Source organism: Trachurus trachurus (assembly GCF_905171665.1).
Source record: "Trachurus trachurus genome assembly, chromosome: 7".
Classification (NCBI taxonomy): domain Eukaryota; kingdom Metazoa; phylum Chordata; class Actinopteri; order Carangiformes; family Carangidae; genus Trachurus; species Trachurus trachurus.
This window is the reverse complement of record NC_139901.1, coordinates 26,889,143-26,916,713: the sequence shown is the minus strand read 5'-3', so window position 1 is coordinate 26,916,713 and position 27,571 is coordinate 26,889,143. Positions and strand designations below refer to the sequence as shown.

General features: G+C 42.0%; 1 protein-coding gene across 1 annotated transcript in view; it reads right to left on the bottom strand.

The window, feature by feature from the left end:
* Positions 1-3,187: 3,187 nt before the first annotated feature.
* fgd (faciogenital dysplasia) overlaps positions 3,188-27,571 on the bottom strand; it is a 57,091-nt gene continuing 32,707 nt past the window's right edge. Inside the window, exons 2-19 of the mRNA XM_083974785.1 lie at positions 25,319-25,492; positions 22,816-23,017; positions 21,488-22,109; positions 18,334-18,423; positions 15,459-15,595; positions 14,193-14,349; positions 13,917-14,055; positions 12,035-12,093; positions 11,331-11,477; positions 11,114-11,206; positions 10,914-10,993; positions 10,687-10,717; positions 9,728-9,832; positions 9,170-9,223; positions 7,215-7,316; positions 6,923-7,051; positions 5,851-5,991; positions 3,188-4,727 (exon numbers count right to left, since the gene is read on the bottom strand). Of these exons, the coding sequence (XP_083830911.1) occupies positions 4,482-4,727; positions 5,851-5,991; positions 6,923-7,051; positions 7,215-7,316; positions 9,170-9,223; positions 9,728-9,832; positions 10,687-10,717; positions 10,914-10,993; positions 11,114-11,206; positions 11,331-11,477; positions 12,035-12,093; positions 13,917-14,055; positions 14,193-14,349; positions 15,459-15,595; positions 18,334-18,423; positions 21,488-22,109; positions 22,816-23,017; positions 25,319-25,492 (2,708 nt within the window). The 3' untranslated portion in view covers positions 3,188-4,481. The remainder of the gene's footprint in view (positions 4,728-5,850; positions 5,992-6,922; positions 7,052-7,214; positions 7,317-9,169; positions 9,224-9,727; positions 9,833-10,686; positions 10,718-10,913; positions 10,994-11,113; positions 11,207-11,330; positions 11,478-12,034; positions 12,094-13,916; positions 14,056-14,192; positions 14,350-15,458; positions 15,596-18,333; positions 18,424-21,487; positions 22,110-22,815; positions 23,018-25,318; positions 25,493-27,571) is intronic.

The following is a 27,571-nucleotide window of genomic DNA, read 5'->3' as shown; positions in this document are numbered from 1 at the left end:
ACCACAGCTCACAGCTCCACGGAGACGGCAGCCTTCCAATTCATCATCTTGACACTCAGCGTTGACTTGCTAAATAAAGAAGTTATGGTTCATACCACCTATCAATAGCTGTCCTCTCTCCCTTTTTTTCACCCCCCGAAAATGCACATCGATATGTTTATGCCCACAAGAACTGCAAAAACAGCGTAATGACTGCAGAGACAAAACAGGGAGGGAAGATGAAACTGAATCAAATCAAGATGTAGAAGCGTGGACCTAAGGCAGTTGCAGCATTTCTTCTACACCCATTTCACGCCTTCTTTTACGTACTCACACAGTACATAGGGTGAAATCATCTGAACAGTTCAAGGAACCAGCCCTTTCAGTCTTTTTTATGTAATCTGTATCTTTGTCAGGGACAAAAACGCAGACAGAAGGCAGGAACACAGGGGATGAACGCAGACAATCCAACAAAGGGCACTGGGAAAACATCAATGTAAAAATACATGAGTAAAAGAGACAGAGGTAGGGCACACAAGGTAATCAAAGGAGGGAGAGCACAGGAGGACAATAAAACAGGAACTAAACAGGGAAGAAGGAGAAGGAGACAAAACAAGAAAATCTCCCCTTATTGTTTTCTTTGTTAAATCCTTTAAAATAAAACGAAATGAAAATGAAATAAAAGATAACTAGTCCACGTGTGAAGTGAGAAGTACCCAGCCTCAACACAGAGCATGTCATTTCCAGGATGGTTGTTTGCATACTGAAAATGCAAACACTCCCACACAAAAGCCAATACCTGTGTGTTAAGTTGCTCTAAACTTAGATTCCTTGCAGTACTATGAAAATTACACAGGAGTTGCACACAAACTGAGTCTGTGGACTCGTCGTCTCCTGGCATCAGATAGCAATAACGAAATGATCACAAAGGGTTTCTGCCTGTGTTCTCCATGTTGAGGAGCTTGTCGCAAGTCGCTACAGCACACAGAGTTTCAGCGCTGTTCTCATGGTGACAGCTGGCTATACTGCTGCACACAGCAGGCAACGTGTTTTTAAAAAGGCACAGTGTACTTGACTTCATGTCGATAAAACCCTTTGTTCCCACAGTTGCCATAGATCTATCTTGTTCAGCAGTCTGCATCCATATCAAAACACTCACAAAAACACACACACACTCGTGTCACATGCCAGAGAAAATGCACAAACTCAAAGCAGCAGAATATAGCAGACAAAACCTGAACATGAAAAGAGTAAACAGATAACAGCAAAAAAAAAAAAAAAAAAAAACTGAATTTATTATTATTATTATTAATTTCTCAGTGGATGAATCATAATGGCTTTGATGATCTCTAAAGTTTAGTGCCACCACAAGGTCCACATTTGTAAAACTGGTGGATGAAGTGCCATTAGATTTGCTACACATTTATTGTTATTTGCTTTTGATGCTCAGTAGCTAATGTTACTGTGCTGAAGTGCAACACTTACAGTAGTAGATGGTAAACATGGTGCTCATCACGTTAACATTGTGAACACATGTAAACATCTGGGTCAAAACGCTGCTGCACCTGACCACAGTCTGACTGTGGCTGCAGACTCCTGTCAGTAAATATTTTGGTTGTGGGCCACATGGGTTAAGAAAATCAGTTGCCTTGGTGGTGTCTTCACCTTGTCTAATCAACAATTGCAATTATTTTCTGTGCTGCTATCTCAAGATCACAAGTTAATTATTTCATTATCTCAAGATAACAAATTGAGAGCAGGTTAATTTATCTTGAAAAAGCAAAGGCTATCTGATTGATTTCAGCCTTCAAGATCACTGTGGGATTCATGTGTAATTGATCTGACAAATCAGATACAGTTGTCAAGTACGCACTGAGTGGAAACAGCCTTTTGTTTTTTCATAATTATGGCTGATTATCTCTTATCTTGAGATGTCAAAGCTAGGTTTTCACAAGAAAAAAAGCGTTGTTACAGTATCTTGACACAATGGAATAATTAACTTGTGAACTTTATGTGACAGCATAAAATAAATATGTATGTTAGTGCAAGTATAAGCCTGTTTTTGGCTTCTTTACTAGTATATGAAATTACTGTAATGCAAAAAAGGTATTAATGTTAATTGATGTGCAAAAAAGTTGACTCAACAAGCCCTGAATTTATAACTGAGCCTCATATTAATTTCTCAGTGGATGAATCATAATGGCTTTGATGATCTCCTAAAGTTTTGTACAGTGCCACCACAAGGTCCACATTTGTAAAACTGGTGGATAAAGTGCCACATCTGCTACACATTTACTGTTATTTGCTTTTGATGCTCAGTAGCTAATGTTACTTGATTGATAGATAGATAGATAGATAGATAGATAGATAGATAGATAGATAGATAGATAGATAGATAGATAGATAGATAGATAGATAGATAGATAGATAGATAGATAGATAGATAGATAGATAGATAGACAGACAGACAGACTATAATGTGTTTAGCCTCAGCCTGCTGCTTGGGTGTGACCATTTTAACATACGTTGTATTATTATGCAACCATCTCCAAGCACTAACGTAACTGGGCTGAGATGCAGTTTCCCTGAGCCACTAAAGCAGCTGTAGACTCTCTGTAGACTTTTAACTTCTGCTTTTAAAGTACAAATACAAATACAGAACACAGACATGCACGCTCCGATACCGCAAACAGAAGTCACCCAACCACTATTATCAGTCATTTTGAGAAACCGAATAAGAAGTGAAAACCAAGAATGGAACTAAAACTACTGTATAGTGACCTTAGATGATATGTCGACATGTGCATTACAGCAGTCCATGTGCTACATTGATCCAATCATTATACTGAATTTAATTTCTGCTGAGATAATTTCATAAGCTGCAAGATCAGCGATCGGGGTGAAGGAACATCAGTTGTTTCTCAACGGGAACGCTCGTGGATTGATCTTTCACTTACTCTTACATAAAGTGTAACATGTACATGTCCGTGTACCCGTGTGTGTTTCATTAGGGAAATGACAAAGATATACGCGAACAGAAACTCAGACCATGTGAAGATCTGCTTGGACAGCGTGGTGCTGAATGAACCACAACATTGGTTTTATTGATGATATGCTCGACTGCTTTTCCACTGTGCACAATCCATGTTTTAAAAACACTCAACGCTGATTCTGCTCACTTACAGTACGACAAGAATGGATTCTGGAGCATAAAAAGGGGGGACAAGATTTCAAAGCACGGTACATAAATATGAGTGAGTTTACATGCACAAAGATCCAATGAATAGTTTTTTTTTTTTTTTGCTTTTTTTCCTTAAAGGCTGGTGCTGATAGGAGCAGGGTACAGGGGGTCAAGGCAGAATAAACAGTTTTACAGTACAGTACTTGGTTTCCATCACATCACCAAAGAGAGACAAGCAGACAATGGTTTCTATGCTGAGCGAAAGAGAGAGAGAGAGAGAGAAGTAAATGGAAAGGATTTATTCATTCATTTATTTCCAAACCTGCAGCAGCACAGGGTCAGAATTGAGGCCATGTGAACCCGTCCTGCCTGCGTACTCTCATCAGGGATAGTCACAACAATGAGAGAGTGGAAATGAAGTGGATCAGAGGTCTCGGTGTCCAAAGACAATGACAGGAGGGCGTTATTACCGGTTTTAAGAGAGAGAAGTATGAGTATGGAGTCTGTAAGATGGGAGCTGACAGTGGGAGCATCAGGTGGCCAGCCACAAGTGTACACATCTCTGTGTTTTCTTTTTTTTAAGTTAAAATGTCTTTTTTTTCTTAGTTTCCTTACTTCATACTATAGTATACATACTGTACAATACCCACTGAACTGCCACTGTGTCCCCATACAGGACTGAAGAGAACAGAGATGTGGCGCAGGTGTCTTACACTAACATTCAATACTTAATAAACATGGGAGTGGGCTCACATTCAAACACACACACACACGTATATACACGCACACATTCACACAAATGGAAAGACGAACATATAAGAGTTAATGCTTCACAACACAGTTGGATAATGTACAAGGAACTTCATCTTAAAAAAAACAAACAAACAAATCATACAGGAACCTTATTCAGCTATATTACAATTAAAACATGACTTCTTCAAAGATCCTCTGCGGCGGTTGAAAACACTGAGGGAAATAAAATATCCTAACCACATATACATACAGTGGCGGTGTTGGCGTGTTGGCATGGTCCTTCTTTTTGTGTGTTTTTGTTCAAGAGAGACAGAAAGATGGGGAGTGTGAGAAGAGGCCGTGTGGTCATGAATGTAAGAATGAAGTGGCATAGGAAGGATCGAGTGGTCCTCTCAAAAAATGGAAAAAAAAGGAAACAAAACTAAATAAAACAAAAAGTGCCAAGGTAAAGTGAATTCAAGTAATGTGTGCTCTATACACAGGAGAGGGAGGAATGGAGGGAAGGAGGGAAGGAGGGAGGGAGAAAGGGAGGGAAGGAGGCACGAGTCCTTTGGCTCTAACATGGCCACTACTGGCTCTTCCTGTGTTCAGTCAGGCTTGTCGACGCATCCGTGGGCGTTTCTCCGCAGGCGGCTCTGGAGAGGACGTCCAACCACTTGGCCTGGAGTTCTGCATCTTGGGCACTTAGGAGCAAAGTTTGCTGGGTGTGGCTGAGCCGCAGGGCGTGTTTGACGTCCGACTTTTCGGCCCCTGATGGCGGGACCGCGCTCACCTCGAACCCAGGAAGAGGCACTGCCCTGGCCCCTTTGGAGTCCTACAAAAAAACAAACAAACAAAAAAAAAAACAGATCAATCAGAGGATATCTGACCGGTATTTAAAATTGTGTTTCTCTTCTCTCACCTGTCTGAAGGAAAAGGAAATACAGTGGAAGTTAAAGCTTCTCCCTTCAGTTGCAAGAGAGTATATTCTACCAGGCATGTACAGTATAATAACCCTGTCCTCCTCTCTCTCTCTCTCTCTCCTCTCCCTTCCCCCTCTTCTTTCTGTATAATCAGGAAATGCTCGTCCAACTACCATTAATCCTAATCTTTGGAATGGCAGCTTTCTGCAGTGGGATTGGGATATTAGTCTTGGAAATGAAACCCGGGGCGGCTTTAACAGGCTGACTTCCCTTCTGCACCATCGCACTACGATATGAATGACAGCCCTGCCCCTCTCTCGTTGAAAACTTTCCAAACATGTCTGCGCTGGAAATTGTTATTTTATTTTCAGCAATCGCATAAACCGCTCGTTATTATATGCATCTCCTTAAGGATGTTGGGAGCAGATTTATTGCTTCATACAGACCCGACGATTTCAAAGAATCACAAATCCAAAGAGATGCTTCATCTGGTCAGTGCTAACTAAAACCCAGACGCAGACAGTGTGGATATACCTGTAGGCAGATTCAGGACAACCAAATCCTCCTGGCCCAAATCTACAGAGCACAGACAGTACACACAGACAACCTGGCACAGGGATAGATCTGACTTATACACACACACACACACACACACACACGCACACGCACTCAGTGATGTGTGCTGGCGCAACACTGCACAGATCTCCTGCTTCAGAAAGAGGAAGCAGACAGGATGTATCGAGAGTCCAGACGGGTGCAGAGGAGGGTCAGTAGGTACTCATGTGATGACCGACGCACAAGCACAACGGCCAAGTAGCCATGTGGGTGAACGTTTGCTGCCCTACATTGCTTAACAGGGCATCGCATGTGACACAACCTATTGTGAGATTTTGTAAAAAGAATAAGGGATTGCCTATAATTAAAAAACTTTATCCTAACTATATACTGTATATATATATATATATATATATATATATCCCCAAAACTGATGAAAAGGCTGAATGTTTCGTGTGTGTGTGTGTGTTTAACTCTTACCTGTCCACTGCTCTGTAAGTACAGCACCAGTGGCTCAGTCTTGGTGACAGCCACCCACATCTTGGTCCAGCTCTTCCCTTTCTCCTGCACTTGGAGGTGGCCGCACAGTAAACAGTTCTCCGCTGTTAGAGATGTCTGTCTCTGAAAAGACACAATAATATAGAAACATATTAACCACTGATCATTCAGTGACTTATGGACTGCATAACGGACTGAAAACTGAACACTGAACCAAATTGCTGTTCATTATCATCATCATCATCATCATCATTATTCCTGACTTCAATAAGTTTTCTCATTGAAATCCATCTGAGTAATGAGTTGGAGATTTAAATCTGATGAGCAAACGATGGCGCAGGTCTTTTGCGTTTCAGCGTTACATAACAGCAATGTAGGACACAGTAAGATTTGTACATGGACAGGTGTTCAAGCTCCTGCTGCCCCATGTCCAACCCCTATATGGTCTGCAGCTCCCCCATGTGGTGACTAATGTCACTGCAGGTTAGATTTCTCCCCCTTGTACATAGCAGATCTTTTCACAGGGCTAAATAAGCCTGAATCTGATTCATTGCACATTTTAAATATAATGTTCAATCAATATGCTTCTGTTCCCTCTTCGGTGTAACAGGAGCAGAGTGTCCATGCACCTGCAGACACCTGAAGCCGTCAGACTGTTGAGTCAGCAGAGATGGCCGGCCCTGCTTAAGCCGAGGAGGATTAGTTGATCTTTCAATGTGCATACTGTATGTGTATATTCACACAGATACATATACTGCACGTGTACTACCTGTGTGTATACAATGACCTCGAGTATTCAAGGAGAGAAAGTGTACTGGACTTAGTGAGCACACTGCAGTGTTTTCTTTTTGTTGCCATCGGTTGCAATCTGGCTGCTGAACCCCGGTCGACACCGAGCAGCGGTACGACACGGAGAGATGGATTTCACCGGACTGGCACGGATCGAAGCAGAAAAATAAACTGTCATGCACATGCTGCTTAGTCTTTCTCTCTGTGTCCGCATGTGTGTGTGTGTGTGTGTTTTTGTTTGTTTCCAACTGTGTGTGCGTCTCACCTCGGGCGCAGCTTTCCTCTTCTGTTCACCGACGCCGAGATTCTCCAGGCTGAGGCTGGCTTCGAAACACTCTGGGCACACTCGACTTGTTTTGTTGTCCAAGGTCTTTGAACACTTTGCACAGATGGCCTGCAGAAGGACAGAGAGAGGGAGAGAGAGAGAAAGAGAGTTGAGAAGCCGCTAACAGTTCATTTTGTGAAAGAAACCTTCCACTTCTTTTTTTGACTTCTCTCTCTTCATCCCTTCATTTCTACACAGTGCCCAAAATTTCTCTTGCTCCATCTGTGCTCACCGCTCCACAGGACTTGCAGTGATGTTTGCGCTTGGTGAAATTGAAGCTCTCGTTGCAGCCTTTACATGTTTGCTTCTCTTTGTCCTTTTTCCTGGAACTTTTCTGTAAAGAAGAGAAAAACACAGGAGTCACATGTCACGGTCGTCACGCTGTTCACTTTGAGCACAGATGAACCGAATATGAATGTCTGTTCATTTCACCTTTCTATTAACAAAAGACACTGGATGACAGACGCCCACACAAACAAACTGTCCCTTTCTTAAACAACTCATACGGAGGTCAGATGGTGTGTACTGCAGTACAGGCTGTCCGATTATTATTATAGATCCACTGCAGGAGAAACAGAAATGCATCTCCACATGAAAGCTATCTGTCTTTTTTTTTTTTTTTTTTTTGCAGGGGCCGGTCAATGAAAGCAAAACAGCTTAAGCTTTTCTCTCTTTTTTTGGATGAGAGAAGCAGATAGATCCATTGTCATTGTCTACCCAGCATTATAATCACCACTGTCATCCAGACTGAGATCAATTGCCTGAAGACAGATTGCAGGAAATATGGTGGCAGTGTTCCCTCCCCAGAGTTACAGAGTTGAATTATGGTCAGTCTCGCAACATCAAGGAAAGAAATTTAGTTCCTCAGAAGATGCTGGACGACTGTTCAAGGACGTTTTCCTTGTTTCCTGCTAAGATGCTCTGTATCAAAAGCAGTATGGGTGTGTGTGTGCGTGCAAAGTGTGTTTTTTACACAAGATAGTTTAAGTTGTTATAGCAGGTAAAGCACCAGTGAAACACATCAAATGTCTCAGTCAGGCAATACGATGCATGGACCTCCAAATTAGCTTATATGAAATGAATGCAGATGTTTTTAATCAACAATTATGACTGCTTTATCTGCTATTCTAAGCAAAAATATATTATGTAAAAATGTCACTTTATTTATTACCAATGTTTTCTGCCACATTTACTTGCTACAGATGATGGTTTTAAACATACAGTACAGTGATGTCCTTTCTTTGACTGATTCTACTCTATAAACACCCAAAAGCTGTTGTTTTCCCACTGCGACACATAACGCTGCAATTTACATCAAATACAGTCTTCTTGTAATGAGGTCAGCTCAAAAATATTTTTGGTGAACAAAAGTTCAGCAGGAAAAGATGATGCAAATGAGATGGTGATTATACACTAGAGTTCCTCTAAATAAGTCTAATGAGCCAATCACATTTTAAATTAAAAGATAAAATCAAAGATTTTCCCTTCATTAAATAAAGCGAACAATAACAAGCCTTAAGGGAAAACACTGCACTGTGAACCAGACAGAGCAGGCAGTGGCCCCAGGGCCTCAGACCCTCAGGGGACCAGAAGGCTTCAAGTTCAACGTATGGTGGTTTAGTTTGTGTTAATTTCATTAATTTGCCAATTAGCCTGGTAATGCTGTGTGAACAATAAAGGTGGTCTTGCTGTGACAGCGGCATTTTTACATAATCATGAGGTTAAAAATCTAGTTTTGCGAACTAGATCATTTTCCTAAAAAATTTGCATTTTCACATTACAAGCTAATAGGAACTAACTAATTCATACACATTGCAGACAGTGGGAGAAACAGGGTAATCAAGTGTGGTTCGCGCCTCATCTTTGCCCTGAGGGTTAAATAACCTCAGATATGAGATACACTGATAAACCATAACATTATAACAGTTAACTGTTTTTGTGGTTGATTGGTGTGTATCTGTGGTCTGTTGATCTGTATAGATGCAGATCCGTGGTCATTCTTAATCATTAGTAATAATGACCTAAAATTGAATTTGTTGTGAAATTTATTTTCCACAGCTTCATGGCTTAATTAATTTGATCAAAAAATATAAACGGATCAAGTAACATTAAAACTATTACTGGTTGTACTGCAAGTAGAGCATCACTGGGGACATTAGGTGTCATTTCTGTATAACAGTATCTTACCCTTTCATGCAGCCTTTCACTGTCTGAGTCCATAGACGTGCTGCACCAGGGACCCTGAGGAGCAGAAACAGCACAGATTAGATCCACTTGCTACTGTAATGTGAAACAATAAGCAGCTTCCTTCCTGCAGTCAGTGATCTCCACCACTAGGTGCCAGTGTGGTCCTTCTGACGATGATCCTCTGGCCTGTGTCAAGTTAGGTTTGGCCAGGGTCCAGCTCCAGCCAGCCCAAAGTGGGTCAAAGCCGATCCATAAGAGTTTTGTATATACTTTGACTTGGGCTTTCCCTATTAGGTCATGAGAGAGTTGTGGGAGAAGAGACTCGCAGACGCTACGTGTGCGACCGTCAGGATGGAAAAGACAGAGCTTCTTTATGTGTGCGTTTTGTGTGTGTGATACTGCCACATCCATAGATGGAGAGCTGTTCAAGCGGACAAAGACCAGACTATGACAAACTCATTTCGTTGGAACACATAGCCGCCCGTGATTCATTGCACGGGATGAGCCCACTAATTGACTGATCGATGAGCTGACTGGCTGAAGGAGTGGGTGACTGACCGGTGACTCAGGGAGGTGGTCATCCTCGCGGGAGAAGGAGCTGTTGAAAGCTTTATTGAACGTCTCGCTGTTTTGTTTGTGCCTCTCGATAGTGGCCAGGATCACCTGAGAGTCGGCAGAGTCGAGATTTAGAGGCGGACAGAGGAGGATGGGGGTTGGAGAGGGAGAGAGGAGGGAAAACAAAAAGAAGAGATGGATTATTGATAGGACACATGTGCATGAGTTGAATGGATTCTTTCTTTCTTTCATGTCCAAAGGCAGAGTAAACATCCTAAATCGCCAAATTAGAGCATGATGCGAAAGTGTCTGATCCTTAATGTCAAGTTAAAACCACTCAAGTTAAAAGAAAAAGATTAAAGGAGGTGGAAAGCCACCTCTCCTTCCCCCTTGCCTGACCGGGAAACAAAGCGAGTGACTGTGGCGTGCAGTCTGGCCTGAGCATGCACCAAACAAATGGCAACAGCTATGACATCACACCTCCCAAAGCCTTGTGGCCCCACTCCTACGAGTCCTGGCTGACTAACAGAGCCTAAAAATCCTCTATTTCCTCTTTAAAACAATCTTTTGAGTTTACATTACACCGCTCTATCAGCTTTCCTTAATTCTCCCTCTATTCATTTCAGAGCCTTATGTTTTACATACAGACTCACAACCCACAGAAAAGCCCCCAAGCCTCCCTCTGCAATAAGCCCACCCTCCTCTCCAGCTTGTGCGAATGTTTTAATCAGCTTTACTCTGCTGTAATGGGCTAAATGAGCAATAATGAGAGGCTTTATTAGAGAATATATTCCCAAACACACTGAATGAGTGTGAGGAGAAAATCTTTGCTAAATCCATTCACTTGAAAAAGCGTAGAGCTACTAAAGGCATGGACCCAACATGCTGTATGTGAGCCTGAGACACAGACTGTGTGTGGGTGCGCTGTACAGTATGTATGTCGCCATGTGTGTGATCCTTGCCTGAATCCAGTCCTCCTTCTCTTCTGCTGTCCTGTAAAGCAAAATTAAAGATCATCATGAGATTATTTTGCCATCAAAATGAAATGGCTGTTCCATATTTTCACAGAAAATAGTGCAATTACACAGTAAAGCCACACCAGAACCGCTGTGTGTGTGTGTGTGTGTGTGTGTGTGTGTGTGTGTGTGTGTGTGCAGCCCCCACAGGCGCTACTTTCAGATGTCTTTACCTGGCCTGCAGCTCCAGTGAACGCTGCTTGCCAATGATGGCAAACGTGTGAGGAAGGTTCTGCTTCACATTTTCCTGCACCTGAGGCCAAGACACAGGAAGATATTTGATTTTCACCCGAGCAGATTAAATAATAATAGAAAAAAAAAGAAAAAGAAAAAGAAAAGATGTAAAATGGGAACGAGAAGCAGGGAACTGCACCTCCATGCCAGCGATGTCAATCCTCTCTCTGACGCTGAACTTCTGCCCCATCAGTCTGAGCTTAGGCACGCAGTATAGCACCATATTGTTGAACTAGATCAAAGACAGAGATAATGCCAGTGATGAACAGTGCAGATGAAAAGGGGGGCAAGGTGCAGACATCCTCTAACAGTGGTGGTGGTGTTTTTCTCTAATCAAAACACCTCAGCGCTCTCACCAGGTAGAGGTATCGGTCTTGTGCTGTTCCGTTTTTGGCTGACATCTTCTTGATATGTCCTTCTTTGATGAGCTCGTTGGCCGGGTTAACGATGTCCTCCTCTCCCCCAAGCCGCTCGTAAACCTCCAGCAGCTTGTTCATCTTCTCCTGAAAAAAACATCAGGGGTGACAGGATGGTGAGGAAAAAGCAAAAGCATAAAAAATAAGCAGACACTGGAGAGAGAAAGAGAGAAAACAGATGGTGCTGTGAAAGCCAAACGCCACCAGGGGGAGTTTGAGCTTTTTTTTTTCTCTCTCAGCCACGGCTCTCATTCATTCATGTGTTTTCCAGAAAGGCAGAGAGCAGGTATTATATTTCTTTATTGATTCATATACCATTTGTCTGCTTAAGTTGTTTCAAGGATGTGAGAGAGAGTATCATGGCCCAGACACAGGGAAGAGATGAGGAAGATGAGTGTTGAGTAAAGAAGATCAGCCGGGCTTCTGCAAGCTGTGAAACTCGAAGGCAGGAAGCGGCAACTTCCTGTCTGCACGAATTCAACGTGTTCACTCCCTCAGACAAACACTTTTTGCAATGTTTCTGACTGACGGTCGAGCATCAGCAACTCTCTGATTGTGAAACGCATGGCTGGTTAGGCTAAAAAAGACAGTGTTTAGGAAGGAATCAGAACAGTGAAGAGCTGCGTTATCATGTGTCATCTTACCATCTTCCTGATTGCTGCATTGGAGTGGTTAGCTGCAGTAGAGATGAGCTCCAGTGCCTCTGTAATACACAGACAAAAAAACATGTTATCACGAAATCAGTGGTCAACAAATGCAGTTACAGTGAAATTTTTTTTCATTTATTAGTTTATTTCATAGGGACAGTGCACCACTAATCAACAGAGTTAAAAGAAAAACTGACCTTAAAAACTGACCTTTAGATTATTATTAGAATCTACAACTATAGATTTGTGTTATTTTACCCATAGGAACACAAGAATCCAGTGTTATGTTGCACATATTCAACAACATACACACTCTGACTGACCAGTAGAGCGATCACCTGAAGCGGTCACTTTAATCATGCCCTAGATAAACAGAGGAGACACGGAGCCGGGGGACGATGAGGCTAAAACAGCTGAGGCAAACTGCTTTTCAGTTGGTGTGGATGAGAAAACCTCCAAACACCACATAGGGGGGAAGATAAAGCTCAGGTCAACAGACACAGGGATGTATCAGGACGTGGGGATCATGCTTAATAGAATCTGTGTGAACGTTAAGAGACGTGTAACTAAATGTCCTGCCTTCATCACCATGATATAGTAGATTAACCCAAATGAGGGCATTAGTGAGGCTGGGGTACTTGTCTCCACACAACATAAGGGCTGTTTATTAAGCACTAATTTCATTTATCTATTTATGCTGCATATATGTAATGTGTTTAGTGGTCTCAGACTTTATTTAGAGTAGATACAGTCAGTCAGGACGGTTAAGGTGATTTATGTTGGTCTACCTAGTCTCTGATGGAAAACACTGACAATCCTCTACACAGACCTCCTCTCTGCACAATGCACATGGTACATTTTAAATTAAACAAACCCTTTAAAGCATAAAGAGTTTATCACAGTTTCAGGACAGTCAGTTTCTGGAATCTAATCTAATCTGGAACAAACAACATGTTATATTTCTCTGTATTAGGTGTGTAATGTTGTACTACATAAAACCAAAAAATGTGATGATATCATAAAATCTTGAAGTAAAATCTAAACAACTGGCTCCCACACAAAGTTTGAGCTCAGCAGCAAAGTAGCTGTGATCCCAAACAAGCTGTGTTCACATACTGTACAGTGCGTGGTAGTGGATTCTTTAGTCCTTCTAACCGCTGGAGTGGTTTTTGCAATTGGGGGGAAAAGTGGTCGTTTGCAGTGAGAACAGAGACCAACTGTGTGTAAAACAACTCAGACAATCTGATCTCAAAGCTGACCAGTTACCACAAGTCTCTCCACTTTTTTCCTCCTCCTCCAGCACAGTCACAGAGTCTCATAACACAAATGTTCACTTGTGCATTATCAACTCGGGTGGACGTGTCTTTACTCCATCTCTGCTTTTTAGGAATGTGGATCTGCAGTAGTACGCCTGCTTTCATGTCTCCTCCAACGACCTCTTTGTGTTCATGCCACATCTAATTATTGTATAGAAATTGCTTCCAACCAAACAGATCTGAGAGCTGTCATCTAAACTCTTCTCCGTCTTTATCTATTCAATGTAGCTAAACATCTAGTTGTAAACCAGGATGATTTATTTCTCCTGGTGTGATGAATTTACATCTTTTTACATCAAAATCGATGAGGATAAGACATTTTAGTCTTATGTAATTCTAAATATGGACAACACTTAAAGACATTGGCATACCAGTGATACTATGACCAAATAACATAATTAAAACAATTACAGGTAAAAGTTTCAGACCTATTCCTCTGGCAGTGAGGAGGAGGAGATAAAAAAAGCAGGTTGCCAGGAGGAGTAAAGTGTGTCTGTGAGATTTCTCTGTATCTGATCAGTTGAGCCAGAGCAACGGTGAAAACAGTGGGTTAAGTGTCTCACTCTCTGCGTCTTTTCGGTCGAGAGCGTCCTCAGGCAGCTTCTTCAGGTAGTCTTTGAGCAGCAGCTCGTAGCGAGGAATCCGTTGGACCGGCTCCAGCATGTGGTGCTGCAACGTCAGGTTCCCACACACATCCTGTTTCTGTTGTTTCAGACACAAAAACAAAAGATTTTAGATGATTAAAGGCTGATTAACACAAAATCCCTCCCCAGCTCATGCAGCTAAGTATGGGAAAACACAAAAAATTATCAATCAGTTAAGTAGCAGTCAACACTCACCTGTATGTTTTGCACGACGCTCTTGAACTGCGAAGACCGCTGTGTCCAGGTGTTGACGAGGTCCATGGATCGGTCAAAGTTCTTCACATATTCTCCGTACATCTTCATGAACGGAGCCAGTTTCTGGAGGATGTCCCCGATACGAGGGTTGGAGTCCCTGCAGCGACACACAGCAACAAGCATGTTACCGTTTTTTATTTTGTTTCATGAGAAGAAGCAGAGGCATTAAGAGCTCATCAACCTTGCAACTTTGAAAACCGGCTTCATATCGCACTTGTTCTTGTTTTAATGTAATCTGGAGTCCTAGTCCTGTTGCTTTTATCTTGCATGCATTTTATGTGTTGTTGTGTGCTCTTAATTATTGCAACTTTCCTACGCTGCTTCCCTTGGAAAAGAGGTCATTGTATCTCAACGGGACCGATCTGGTTAAATAAAGGCTAATATGTAAAATAAAATAAAATAGTTTAAATTTCTATTACACTCAATCAAGCTTTCTCTGTAAATCAAGTCACATTATCAGTGTGGGTGCAAAGTATAGATGCAAATACAACGGATCTGAAGCTTTGGAGGAAAACCCAAATCCATCTCCTCGCAGTTTCCTGCTTAAGAAAATGAGGTTTGTAATTAAAGGGCTCTTCCACCTCATTCAGTCGCATCTTTTCTTCCGATTTCCCACAAACACAGATTTACATTCAACATCCAACACCGGTTGTTTATGAGACACAAGTAGAGGCTTAGAAAATGAGACTAATCCCACAAACTATTATTTTCGGGGGATTTCACAAATGAGTCCTCCGTCTGAACTTTCCTTCCCCAGGTGCATTTTGCTGACTTGTCGTGTAGATGTAACACTTTTCAAGTATTTCTTTCTGTGCCAATGAAATCTTAATGAGTTCCAGAAAATATTGTGACAGGTGATTTCCCCAAAACACGGCTCTCTAGAGGAGTCATTATCAACAAAGGGTGGCTAATGTTGGCACAGTCACACACGTCGGAGGTTAATGTCCTACTCACTGCAGGAAAAGACAGAAAATGACCTCAATCTGCAACTCTGACACACTGACAACACTGACAGCATTGAGAAACCTGACAATGAAACCCCCTGCTGCCGCCCAGCTGTCCGAGAGTTTCAGCCAACGCCAACGGCCTTAACTGACCACGACTGAGCCAAAGCATCTCTAGAATAACATCACACACACACACACACAGACACACACTGGTGCCTCGGGAAAGCCGCTGAACAGCCGGGGTGTTTATCCTCCTCACCATTCTCCAGTAATGCGTATCTTGAGCTCGGGGAGCAGGAACTTGTCGTGGAAGCAGTAGATAGAGGAGATGTTGGAGAAGATCCCTGTAATGACGTCCTGAGGGATTCCAGCCTCTGTGAGCTTAGTGCAAAATACCTGCAGAGCAAGAGAGAGAAGAAAGACACAACTTTTGTATACAAGAACTGGAGCAACTATTTCTATTTCCAAACACCCTAAATCTGTGCTCCGAGTCATGGAGCAGATATGTAAACAGACACAGACATAATCTCCATGTTGTTGTTTATTCACACAAACATTAATGTCGTCCAGCTTGGGCTTCTTAAGTGTGACCAGAAGCTGAAACCTTAACCACTCCTGTTCCTCTGGGACACACCTGGATAAACTATCAAATATAAACCAAACAAATGTGTTACTTTAAGGTCAGCTTTGTTTCTAAAGCAGCTACTGACAATTGTTGATGAGAAACACTAAAAATTATTTCATGACCCGAGGCAAAACAACGACAATGATGATTATTTTCACTGACAATTATTTCCTCAATTCAATTTTTCCTTTATGAAATGTCATAAAATGATTAAAAAAGGTGCAACACAATTACCAAATATGACATTTTACAACCTCTTCTCATAACTTTCAACGGTACATCATAAAAAATGATCACATTAGATAAGATGGAGCCAGAAAATGCTTCATAAAAGTCAGCTTTATGAGTCATGGTTGGTGAAAAGCTGAATTCATGGTAACTACAGTAAGCAGTTGTTACGATATCCTCTGTGGCTCGGTTTGACTTTTTGTCAAGCGTGAGAAAATTACCCTGATGGTAAAACTGTTGAGTTGTGAATCTCAAAAAAAGGTTTGTGGGTTAAACAGATAGGAGGAGGTATCTGAAAGCTAAAAAAAAAAAAAAAAAAGCTACTGTGTGTTGCATTAAAACAAATGTAGCATCCATTTCTGGTTGGGGTCCAAGTCAGGATGTCTTCCCCCCCCACCAACGACCTCCGTCACCTTACGCTTCCCTCCCAGTCACAACAACGGATGGGCACTATTGTTTCCATGGTGTGAAAGTGGTGCGTCAAAAACAGGAAGTTAACAGTGACGGTCCTCTGCCCTCAGTAGCGACTAAACCATATCTGCTCTGTGATAGGGCAGAGGCGGATCTCCTCCACCACATGAGCCGAGCAAAGAGGAAGAAGAGTCAAACCACCGGGAGTCGAGTCTCATCACAAACACAGAGTCTCAACACAAACAGGCTGAAACAAAGATGATGACCCAGTTACGAAAACCAGGATAAGACTCTTGACTCATGACTCTTATGTGAGATTAGGGGAATTTTAGAGGAGGTGGCTTATGAACTTAGACCAGAAACAGTCGATTGATTATTGAAAATTCACTTCACTTCTATATCCTGTTCTTCTTTGTTTCCATTGAATGTGTTTGGGTTTTTTGACCACAGGTGAGATCAAACAAAGGCAAGGCAAGGCAATTTTATTTGTATAGCCTGTTTTTACAAACAATTTGTCTCAAAGGGCTTTACATGGCATCATAACAACATCCTCTGCCCTTAGACCCTCACATCGACTGAGGAAAAACTCTATGGAAAACCCTTTTAACAAAGCTTTAATAAATAAATAAGCTTAAATCAAAGCTCTGCGTAATCTTAAAGCTGCACCAGTTTGCCAAACTGAAGTGTGTGGATGTCACAATCACAAAATAATCTGGCATCATTTTAACCGTGGGAATAATAAAAAATATATATTTTACAGTATAGGATTTAGTTTTTATCAAGTATTATTCATTAAGAATAACACTGTAAGGATCCCCATTAGCTGTGCCCTAAAGCACTGCTAGTCTTACTGGGGTCCATAGCATAGAGTGCCGAAGAGGAAGCAGGAAGTAACGCCGCCATGGGTCCTTAATTCGGAAAAACTCTCCATGCAAGTGAACGGGAGTCAAAGTTTTATTTCGTGATCCGATTGAATTGTGCCATGAGAAAAACCGACCTGTAGTCTTTCTGGTTACGGATTCTTCAGAATTTTATTTTACAATAGTTTTACAACAAACTGCTGATTTCTCGGCATGAAACGTGATGTTTTAAACAGATAGAGCTCATATTTTTTTCTCATGGCACAATTCAAACGGATCACGAAATAAAACTTGGACTCCCGTTCACTCACCGTTTTTCTGAATTAAGGACCCATGGCGCCGTTACTTCCTACTTCCGCATCGGCACTCTATTGTTTGCATAATTCACATTTTAATTAATCTGTGTGTATTTTATGTGTTAAAACAAAACGACTTCTCCTCCTCCTCCTCCTCCTCTGGATGACTAAAGCTGGGCAGCATCACCAGGCCCATCACGCTGTCTAATTATAAACCCAGCTAGGAGTCAGGAAACACACATCTTTAATCCACAGGATTTATACACAGATAGTTGTAGAGCAGTCAGTGTGAGGCCATGACACTGCAACACACACACACAAACTGCAACATAGGCCTACACGAAGCATGTGTTTCTTTAAAAAGACACACACAGTTGATGCGTATGCTCACATTCATGCTGCCTGCACATCTATAAATATAAACCACACACACACACACACACACACAAACACAAACACATCTACACACACACATTTTCTCACATGATCATGCTTACACTGCTCTGAGTAATCCAGTCAACAGAGGAAGGGTTGTTGTCCAGTGGATCACAGTGCTGGTTTTAATCCAGCTCAGCCCTGATCTCAATCACCACTGACTCTCAGGCGGCTGAAATTTGGGCCAAACACATCCACATCCACATCCACATCCACACACACACACAAATCATACAACACAAAGCCACAGATGAGAGAAGAGGTCGGGAAAAGCGCTACCTGGTCGAGGAGGTTGAGTCTTTTGACGTAGGCCTCTTCGGTTTGGAGAAGCTCTTTGGCGATGTTCAGGAGCTTCTGAGCCTCTGAGCACTGAGGGGAACAAACAAACAACAAGGATTATGTCTGAGGCAGCAAACAAAGAGCAGATAAACACTTAACTCCCAATGTATTTCTGGGGAAACTTTCGGTTTCTTTGGTATTTGAGAAGTTTTCAGAATGTTTTTCAAAATAAAAGCACGCTCCACTGTCATGGAAGTTCAAACAAGCTCCACATCATTATTCAACACAGTCGATTAAAAAATAGAGCACAATGCAAAGCTGTCTTCCCCGTTTCAACTTTAATCTGCCTGTATCATTGTGTTTTTAAAATGAAATCATTAAGGATGTTTTTTTGCTATGCCATAAATTGAGTATTTACTGTAACAGACACAGACTGCATTAAAACACATATCACTGGCTTGTTTTTAGGGCTGATGCTTTTCTTCAGCCGTGTGGCCTATGTGTTGTGTCCCAGTTACAGCGGCTGTCCTACATCCATGTACCTTCAGTAAAGCACTGCACCACTTGCTGTGACATTTGCTTCCTTATTAACTCAATGACTTCGGTACAGCTGAGGTCACGGTGTGCCTTCAAGCTGGGAAAATGAGGTTCACATTAAACTGATGACTGAAAAATATTGTTCTATCTTCACCGACTCTCTGGGGGATTCAGTGCAGCAGTTCCTTCTAGTCTGAACAGCAACATCTGCAATTCTTAAAAATACATTATCATTATTTAATTCAGTATACCGGTAGCTATTATTCACTGTTTATACTTTTTAAACTATATTTACTTATTCTAGGCTTTATGTTGAACACATAGTCTATTTATATTGGGCTGAAACAAAAGCATTTGGGGATTTATGACACAGATAAGCTGCAAATCGGCACATTAGAAAAGCTTCACCCACAGAGTGACTGACATCTTTTGAAATAACAGTTCAAAAGAAGCGGGTTTTTTCTTTCATCTGTCAATCTGTCAACTAATCAACTTGTTGTTTCATCTCTACATTCATTTTTTTTTGCATCTATCTATTGTTTTCTAGGCAATCAAAAATTGTTTAAATGGAAGAATCAATAAAGTAAAAACCGGGTGATCCCATACAATCAATCAAAATGACTTGAATATCAACATGGGATTAATTATTGAAACGTTTGTTTTCTTACACAGATAAAAGTCATTATACTGTAGGTTGGTATGTGACACAGAAAACCCAAATAGCCCTAGCTTATCCATATCTCTCTTAGCTTTCAGGCCATTTGTTCCTACTGAAGATGTAGATGTTAATAAGGATTCACAAATATATTTTATCTTTAAAAAAAGGCTCTTTGTATTTTTTTTTTGCCACTTTTACTCAAACAACACAATGGTGCATGTTGGGATTCACTCAAAATAAACTCCAGTCCCCATATTCACATTATTAAAGGAACACATCAACCAATGCAGTGGTGAAATAACCTGTATCAGGCTTTGACAACACAGGGATGATTAATTTATTGGTGTTGACTATTCGGAAAACTCTGAACTATTAGCAGACGTATTATGGTTTCGGTAACATCTGCAGCGTACACAGCCGATGTTCACAAAGCTCTATTTTAGTCAATGGTTGAGGTCAGCAGTGGTAACCTATGAAACCTCACCAATGTACGTTTTAATCCCATCTAGCGAAACCGGTGAGCTGCGTCTTTTCTCTCATTATGACTTGACAATGACAAAAAGATTGTGCGAAGTAGAAATATGCTGTTGCTGACCAAAGTTCACGTCAGTGACACAGAAGACACATCATAGCCGCGAAACACTGCGGCTTTTGCAACAAAGTAGGTTTCACAACAGCTGTCTCCCACATAAACACACACTTGCACTCGTATACACACACACAGCACGGATGGGAGTATGCTGTATAAAATCTTAGGTTACCGGCTAATACCATACAAACAAAAGTGAAACTCCAAAATGTTCATATCTTGCAAAAAGGAAGGTTCAAAAACTTGTCTTTTTCTTTCAGTCTCTTATCATCTCGCAATGTGCATCACCGAAAAACCCACATCCTCTGTCATATAACCATCAACATGTCGGCTGTAGCGTCAGAGACATTTTGTGAAGTCATAAGCACAGCCATGCACACACACATAACACCACACACACCCTTCCTGTGCACAGCAGGGTTGGGATCAGGAAGCACTGGAGAGCAGAGATACCTTTCCCCAAAAGACCCAGGGTGTGGGCGGTCAGCAGCAGAGGCCGCCTGTTTTTTGTGTATTCATCTCACATTCGGTTGAGTTCAGGGTGTGTGTTATGCGGCAACTTGGAAAAAGATGTTGCTATTTAGGTCTACATCACTGAAACTCTGCTGCACTGTCTGAACATCTACGGTTTGTCTGAGCTTTTGTCTTTTCTCATTTGACACCGTTTCATCTTCCTGTCATCATCACCCTCAGAGTCTCTTCCTCTCTGGTGTGCCAGGATATTTTAAGCTTTTTACCCTGATAATCGGAAACTATTGGTTTTCAATACATGAAGCACTGGTGCAGTACTGTATATATAGGCCACCACCAGGAAGAGTATGTTCTCTCTTTGAGGTATCCGTGTTGTTTACAATCAATAGTCAAACTGAAGGACAAGAGGAAACTGAGACTTCTGTTGGGAGACTCTTTCATCCAGCGGCCCTCATAAGCTCCTGTTACAGCTTTTGGGCAGGTATTCATCCTTTTATGTAACAGCAGAGCTGCTTTTAGAGGCGGGTCGGCCACCGGTGAGCAGCAAACCGAGGCTGTAGCAGTGTCTAACGTTTCATGCATAAGTATTCTTTGAAATTCTTCACTCAGGCCCGGGATAATAATAGATACAAGCCACTTTTTCCGCAACATGAAAGACAGTCTGGCTGACTGTCTGAGATGAAGCTTTTAAAGCTCAAATCAAACATGCCGTTAAAGGTTCCTGAAAATTATGATGCAATATGAAATATAGATTAAAAAGTGAAGGTGAGGGGATTGAGGGAACTGGGAGACACTAATGACCACCTTGGAGGTAAAGGGTGGGTTATTCAGACTTTAAATTATGGTCGTTCAGGTTTATGGTTATGACTTGATGAGGCTTAAGCATGCGAGGTACTCACTTTGAACGCCTCTGAGGATGGATCCGTCAGATAGCCAGTCTGTGTGTCTGTCAGAGAGTGCATCTCCCCACTGCTCCCCTCATCCAAGTCACTGTCCTCATCCTGCGTTGAGTCTCGCTTGTTGCCCAGGGTAACACAGTAGGACACACTCTCCGTTTCAGTGACACTGTCGTAATGGTCCTCCTCGTCGATGGCGTCCTCGTTGGGGAACACTTCCCCCTCTGCGGTGCACGACGGGCTGTCGATGCCACTGTCCCGGTTGGGAATCTTCCCGTTCTGCTCCGAGGAGTCCGGATTGTGCAGGAGCTCGTGGGAGGAGCCTTCCTCCCGCTCCACATCGCCAAGGCAACTGATGCCGTGTGTGATGTCATCCTCCGCATGCAAATCGTCCAGCGCGGCGTCATCCGAGCCGTCGATGCGCATGGCGGCCAGACAGGGAAGGTCAGAGACCTCGTCAGTCCGTTCGGAGGAGCCGAGTGCAAGTTTGTCCACAGGGGAGGAGTCTCCTGCAACTTTGGCTGCTGTGGTGTCCTGGCCACAGGAGGAGCTGATGTCCGACGCAGAGTCCATTCTCAGACACAGGTGCAGCTGGGACCGTGGGAGCACCCCCAGGATGGGGACCCTGGGAAAACAAAAGACACAGTCACACCTTCTCTCTTAAAAAAGAAAAGAAACGAAGAATCTGTGTTTCTGTTGTGTTTGCCACTGGAAATACAATGATAATATAGAAGGTTTTTTAAAAGGTTTCTCAGGTTTTATCCTTAAGCGATAACATTCAAGCAGATAACATGAGAAACGGTAGCTAGTAGCAGTAGATTGTGCAGGTGCACATGAGGGAGTTGGTATAGCTATATGATGTAGTGCCTGTTCTCTTCCCTGTTCTGTGAGATTACTATTTTGGTATCTGTTTGTATGTTTTGCTATATTGTTTTCCCCTTGCATGTATATATTTATGGATTCTTAATCGTACAAATGGTGTATTATGTCTGGTGTTATACGTATGTCTGTGTCTACTGTATGATTGTGTCTATGTGTTGTGACTGTATTAGCTGTTCTTGTTTAGTTTATTCCTTGATGGACTTGGAAGAATATAATAGACAATTTTGACTTAATGTTTGGACTCCAGGAAGAATAGCTACTGTATGCTAATGTGCTGGTGCTAATGGAGATCCAATAAATGAAATGAAATTACACACATATACAGTAAGTCGACAAAATTAAACTTCTCTTTGAACACCACCACACACGTTAACACAGCAAACAACGTATCTGACAAACCAAAGCAAGGCAAGATTTGTGATAACAGATTTTTCCAGATGACGCCTTACTTTGAATTCTCAAACCTCTCGATGAGCAGCCCGACCTTCTGGGCCTCTCTCTGCGGCTGTGCTCCCGGGCCAGGAGGCGTTAGAGTGGGCTTTGGTTTCGGTGGAGGAGGGGGCGCTGGCAGAGGCCTGCAGGGCGCTGGGGGGATCCTCTTGGGTTTCTTGTCTTGCCCAAGGGCGAGCAGGTGCGCAGGTTTAGGGGGCACTACAGATGCAGAAGTCCAGGCGAGGCGAGAAGAGCAGAGCGAGAGAGACGCATGAGGACTCCAGACATTCACAAAAACAAAATCAGGTGACACGTATAAATCCCAGTGAGAAAACCTCCATGGCTGGGTCCATGAGCTAAGCCTGCTTGTTTCCTCGTAAATCCTCAAGACAAAACTCCAAACAGAAAAGAAAAACACAGTTTAAAAGAGAGACAATATAGCAGCCGTGCCGAGCGAGACCAGCTCTGAGCCTCAGACATCGGCCAACTTCCTGATTTGAGAACAGGATGCTGAGATCTGTGTGTAAAAAGTCACCACAGTTACAGTTAAAAGAAAGCACAGACAGAAAAAAAAGGACAGAGCTTCCCTTCAAAATGCACAGAGCATTCATGCGTGCCTGCACACACTGGGCAATTTGACTGTCGAGCCGGTTGCATTTGCATTTTTGGAAACCTAAATGTCTGAACCAGGAAATGTGATGAGATGTTACACTTGTTAATTCGAGCACTTCCTCTGTGTCTGTGTGTCACTGTCAGATAACACGGAGAAGAGGCTGCAGAGACTACTACACTACTACAGTGTCGTGATAAACCAGGGAGAAAGGACAGGACGGTTTCCATTGTTTAATTTCTAAATTTGGTCTGTTTTCTAAACTTACTTACATCTGTCATTTGATGGATATAAATGGTGAAAATACTGTACAGGATACCTCTTAATTAATCATTCATAATAAATTCAGAATTATAGCCTACTAGTGAGGTAGAAAGAGCTACTGTACAGAAAAGAGGAACAATTATAATCAACAATGATCATTTAGTGTTTTAAAATACAAAAGAATATTGAATCAGCCATATATGAAATGATAAAAGACATTCAGTAAAGACATGGTTTATATAGTACAATGGATTGAGTGAAAAATTGATTATCAGTCACAACGGCTTTCATCAACCAATCACCTTGTTTCTGTCACAGTGTTAGAAATGAAAGCAGGAGCTGAACAAGTGACTTTTATAAACTAGCAGCAAAGGAATGTGCAAACAGCACAAGGTGCCTTTGTATAATCGTGTAGTTACATGCTTCAACATTTTGTGACCACAGGTTTTTTTTTCTTTTTTCTTTTTTCCAGAAACCTTCAGAGGGCGTTACCGAACCTGAGTTTTGACCAGAGGGAACTTTTTAGTTCCAATTTTAGTTCCTGTCCCCCAAAATTTCCTGCTCCCGAGTTATTACTTCCCTGCCAGAGAGCTGCTCTCTCAGGATAAACTGTGAGTGGAATAAAACGTTGTGGAGAGGAAGTTCATCCTGTCAGGTGGGAAATACTGTACATACTAAAACGCACCACCAGTGTTGTTAAAAATAAGCTCAGTAGAAAAAGTCACGATATGATGAGTTCCCTTGTCCTTTTACTATTACTGGTAGTTCATTCTGATTAAAGTATTTCTTACATTCAGTGACTAAATTACTTTCTTCTATTTTCATTATTAAAATCCTTTGAAATTTTGTTGGTAATTCATTTTGATAGCGCCTTTATTCCAGAGATAATTCATCCCGAGAGCCGATACAGAACATAATTAGGGGTCACTGTTTTATTAACATGACAATTATGGAAATCACATTATGGACAAAACAATAATGAGGAAAATAATTGGAAGATAAATTGATCCTGCAAAAAATCTTTAGTTGCAGCCCTGTTTATGTGTTGCACCAATGAATGTTCTCCTCCATCACAATCAAAACGAAATGAGGAAACAGTTTAAACACTTTCCAACATCCTTTTTTTTGGTGAACCATTTGTTTGTATTAAAATATTAATCAAATTAACATCACAGACAAGCCCTGGTGATATTTAGTGATGTTTAGATGATCTGGATCTGGATCATTCTGGAAACATCTCTCAAAAAAAAAAAAAACTTTGAATGGTAATGAGCCTTTTAAATATTGAGGCCAAGTCTAAAGTGAAATGTCTTGGTATGTTTCTCAGTAATTCCCTAAACGTAACACATGTTTTTTTTATATTTAGCGTTCTTCAAATCAAATGATGCCCAAAACACAAACACTTGGGAGCCGCTGCTCCGCTTTACAGCAGCCGCTCCTGCAGAGGCGACCTACTGAGCCGTGTGAGTGACAGAGTGAGGCCAGACAGCTGACACACACCATGTGTTGTCAGAGCAGAATAAACGACAGCTCAATGGCAAGGGGGCTGATCCGGCTGCACCTTTCAATTATAATGATGGCCCCCTGTGTCAGAAGTGGCCTTGAAGGGGCCAAAGTCTGTCGCCGTGTTTTTTTTTTTTTTTTACCTTGAGGTTTCTGTGCGGTTGGCGGTCTGGGTGAGGTGGAGGGCTGGGGCCGGGGTTTGATGGCAGGCCTGTCGTGACATGGTTTGGGGATGGGACCTTTCTTTGCCAGTCGTGGAGAGCACGGGTAGTCCACTGATCCACACTGGTACTGCAGAGGAGAGGAGGCAGGGAGGTCTGGAGAGACAACAAGAAAGACAATATCAGCTACTGATCGATCTTTCTAGACACGCATGCACGACGAGTATACGGCGTAAATCCCGGTACAGCATTGCGGTGGTGTGCAGCACTGTAGGTGACGTGAGTGACCTTGAGTTGAGGACGGTGCCCTCAGACAGAGAGCGGGGGGACCGGAGAGGAGAGGAGAGGAGAGGAGAGGAGAAGAGAAGCTCTGCAGCATCGATCCTGACTCCAGCCCTGAGGCAGCAGACACAGAGCTGCACAGGCTCTGGTATTGGTTTCTCTCACGCTCTCTGATAGGCCTGTATCGGACTGACTACATCTAATCTTCTCTGGACACTGCCTGTAAATAGGTTGCTTGTGTGTGTGTGTGTGTGTGTGTGTGTGTGTGTGTGTGTGTGAGAGAGAGAGAGAGAGAGAGAGAGAGAGAGAGAGAGAGAGAGAGAGAGAGAGAGAGAGAGAGAGAGAGAGAGAGAGAGAGAGAGAGAGAGAGAGAGAGAGAGAGAGAGAGAGAGAGAGAGAGAGAGAGAGAGAAAGCAGCCTAATAATAAAGAGTGTGAACGCTGCATCACAGATAAGTTTCCACTGCCCTGTGATGGACAATACAGAGTTGGGTCGATCAGTCTGATTGGTCTTTGGAAGATAGCGGACTGCATTTCACTGCATTTGTTTTTGTTGATTTACACGTTAAAATACCCTATTTATATAGAAAGGCACTTTGATTTAAAGGACAAGGCTGTAATTTAGCTGTTTAGGCTGTTGAACAGTGTCGAACAGCTTACCCATCTGAATAAGTTGTTATTCCTCTGCAACCACCTTCAAAGCCAATCTTAAAACTTTTATGTTTTCCCAGGCCTTTAAGTGTCCTTAATGGTCTGAGGTGTCAGCTCCCCATGTGTGTCTTTTTGTCTTAATTTTCCTGGCTGTGTCGGCCACGGTTATTTTGTACAGCGCTTTGTCTGTAATTTATGATCACTGAACTGTACAGCACTTTGGTCAACCTCGGTTGTTTTTAAATGTGCACTGCTTTATAAATAAATTGATTTGATTTGATTTGATTTAGGTTTTGTCAAGGATATTTATAAAATGACCCACACAAACCAAAAGTGGTAAACTCGTTAACTCCTGCCAAAGATGTAAATTACAAGTATCTTCGTTTATTAATCAGGAAGGATGAAATTTAAAGTTGATGTGTAGTGTAAACAACAAGCGTTACTCAAGCTGTGTTTCTCCGGAACCATTTTCTGCTGCAGATTTGCAAAAGCAAGCTAATGAGCAACATTACAGTAATGATGATGAAACGCATCTATCTGTGTGGTTCACTGGTGTGTTTCTAATAGCACCTGAACAACAATTTAGCTTTATGGTAACAAGCTAATGACTAAATCCACAGTTGTGGTTAGTGCTTGTTTTGGTCTTTCAATGGGATTTGCTGACAAAAAGAAAAATCAAAAAGATCACTAGACTCATTGTTTTATGTTGTTTTATGTCCCACATGTTGTTGTTGTTTTAACTTCTCTTGTGACAAACAGAGCTCAGAATATTTCTCTGTTACAGGAAGTGTTGAAAAAAAAAGTGGTGACAAAACAGAATGATCTGCTGGTTATGCACAACAATGCATTGCCCTTTTTTAATATATTGAAAAGAGAGAGTGATAACTGGAGACAGACACAGCCCTGCTGACCCTCAGCGGCAACACACAGGATGGAAGTTATAATGTGAGCCTGTGTGGTCATTTGTGGATACATGAATTTTTGAATTTCAAAAATTCATTTTGTGATACAATCACAGTATTTTTTTTTGTGTGTGAACTGAATGTGCTCCGACCACTTTCTGTGTTTTTGGCATTGTTATCTGATGAGTGATGTCTCCCTGCACATTATGACAACAACTAAGCATAAATACAGCCACACGTCTCCGCTCCTCTGCGCTCAGGGATTTGATCTACAGTTGGAAATTGCACCGAGCCCCCACAAGAGCCCTGGCACATCTAATGTGGTGTTTTTGAGCAGTGCTTGAGGCGGTGGAAGGAGAGAATTCAGTCTGTAATGAGTCCTGTTACACTGTCTGCCCCAT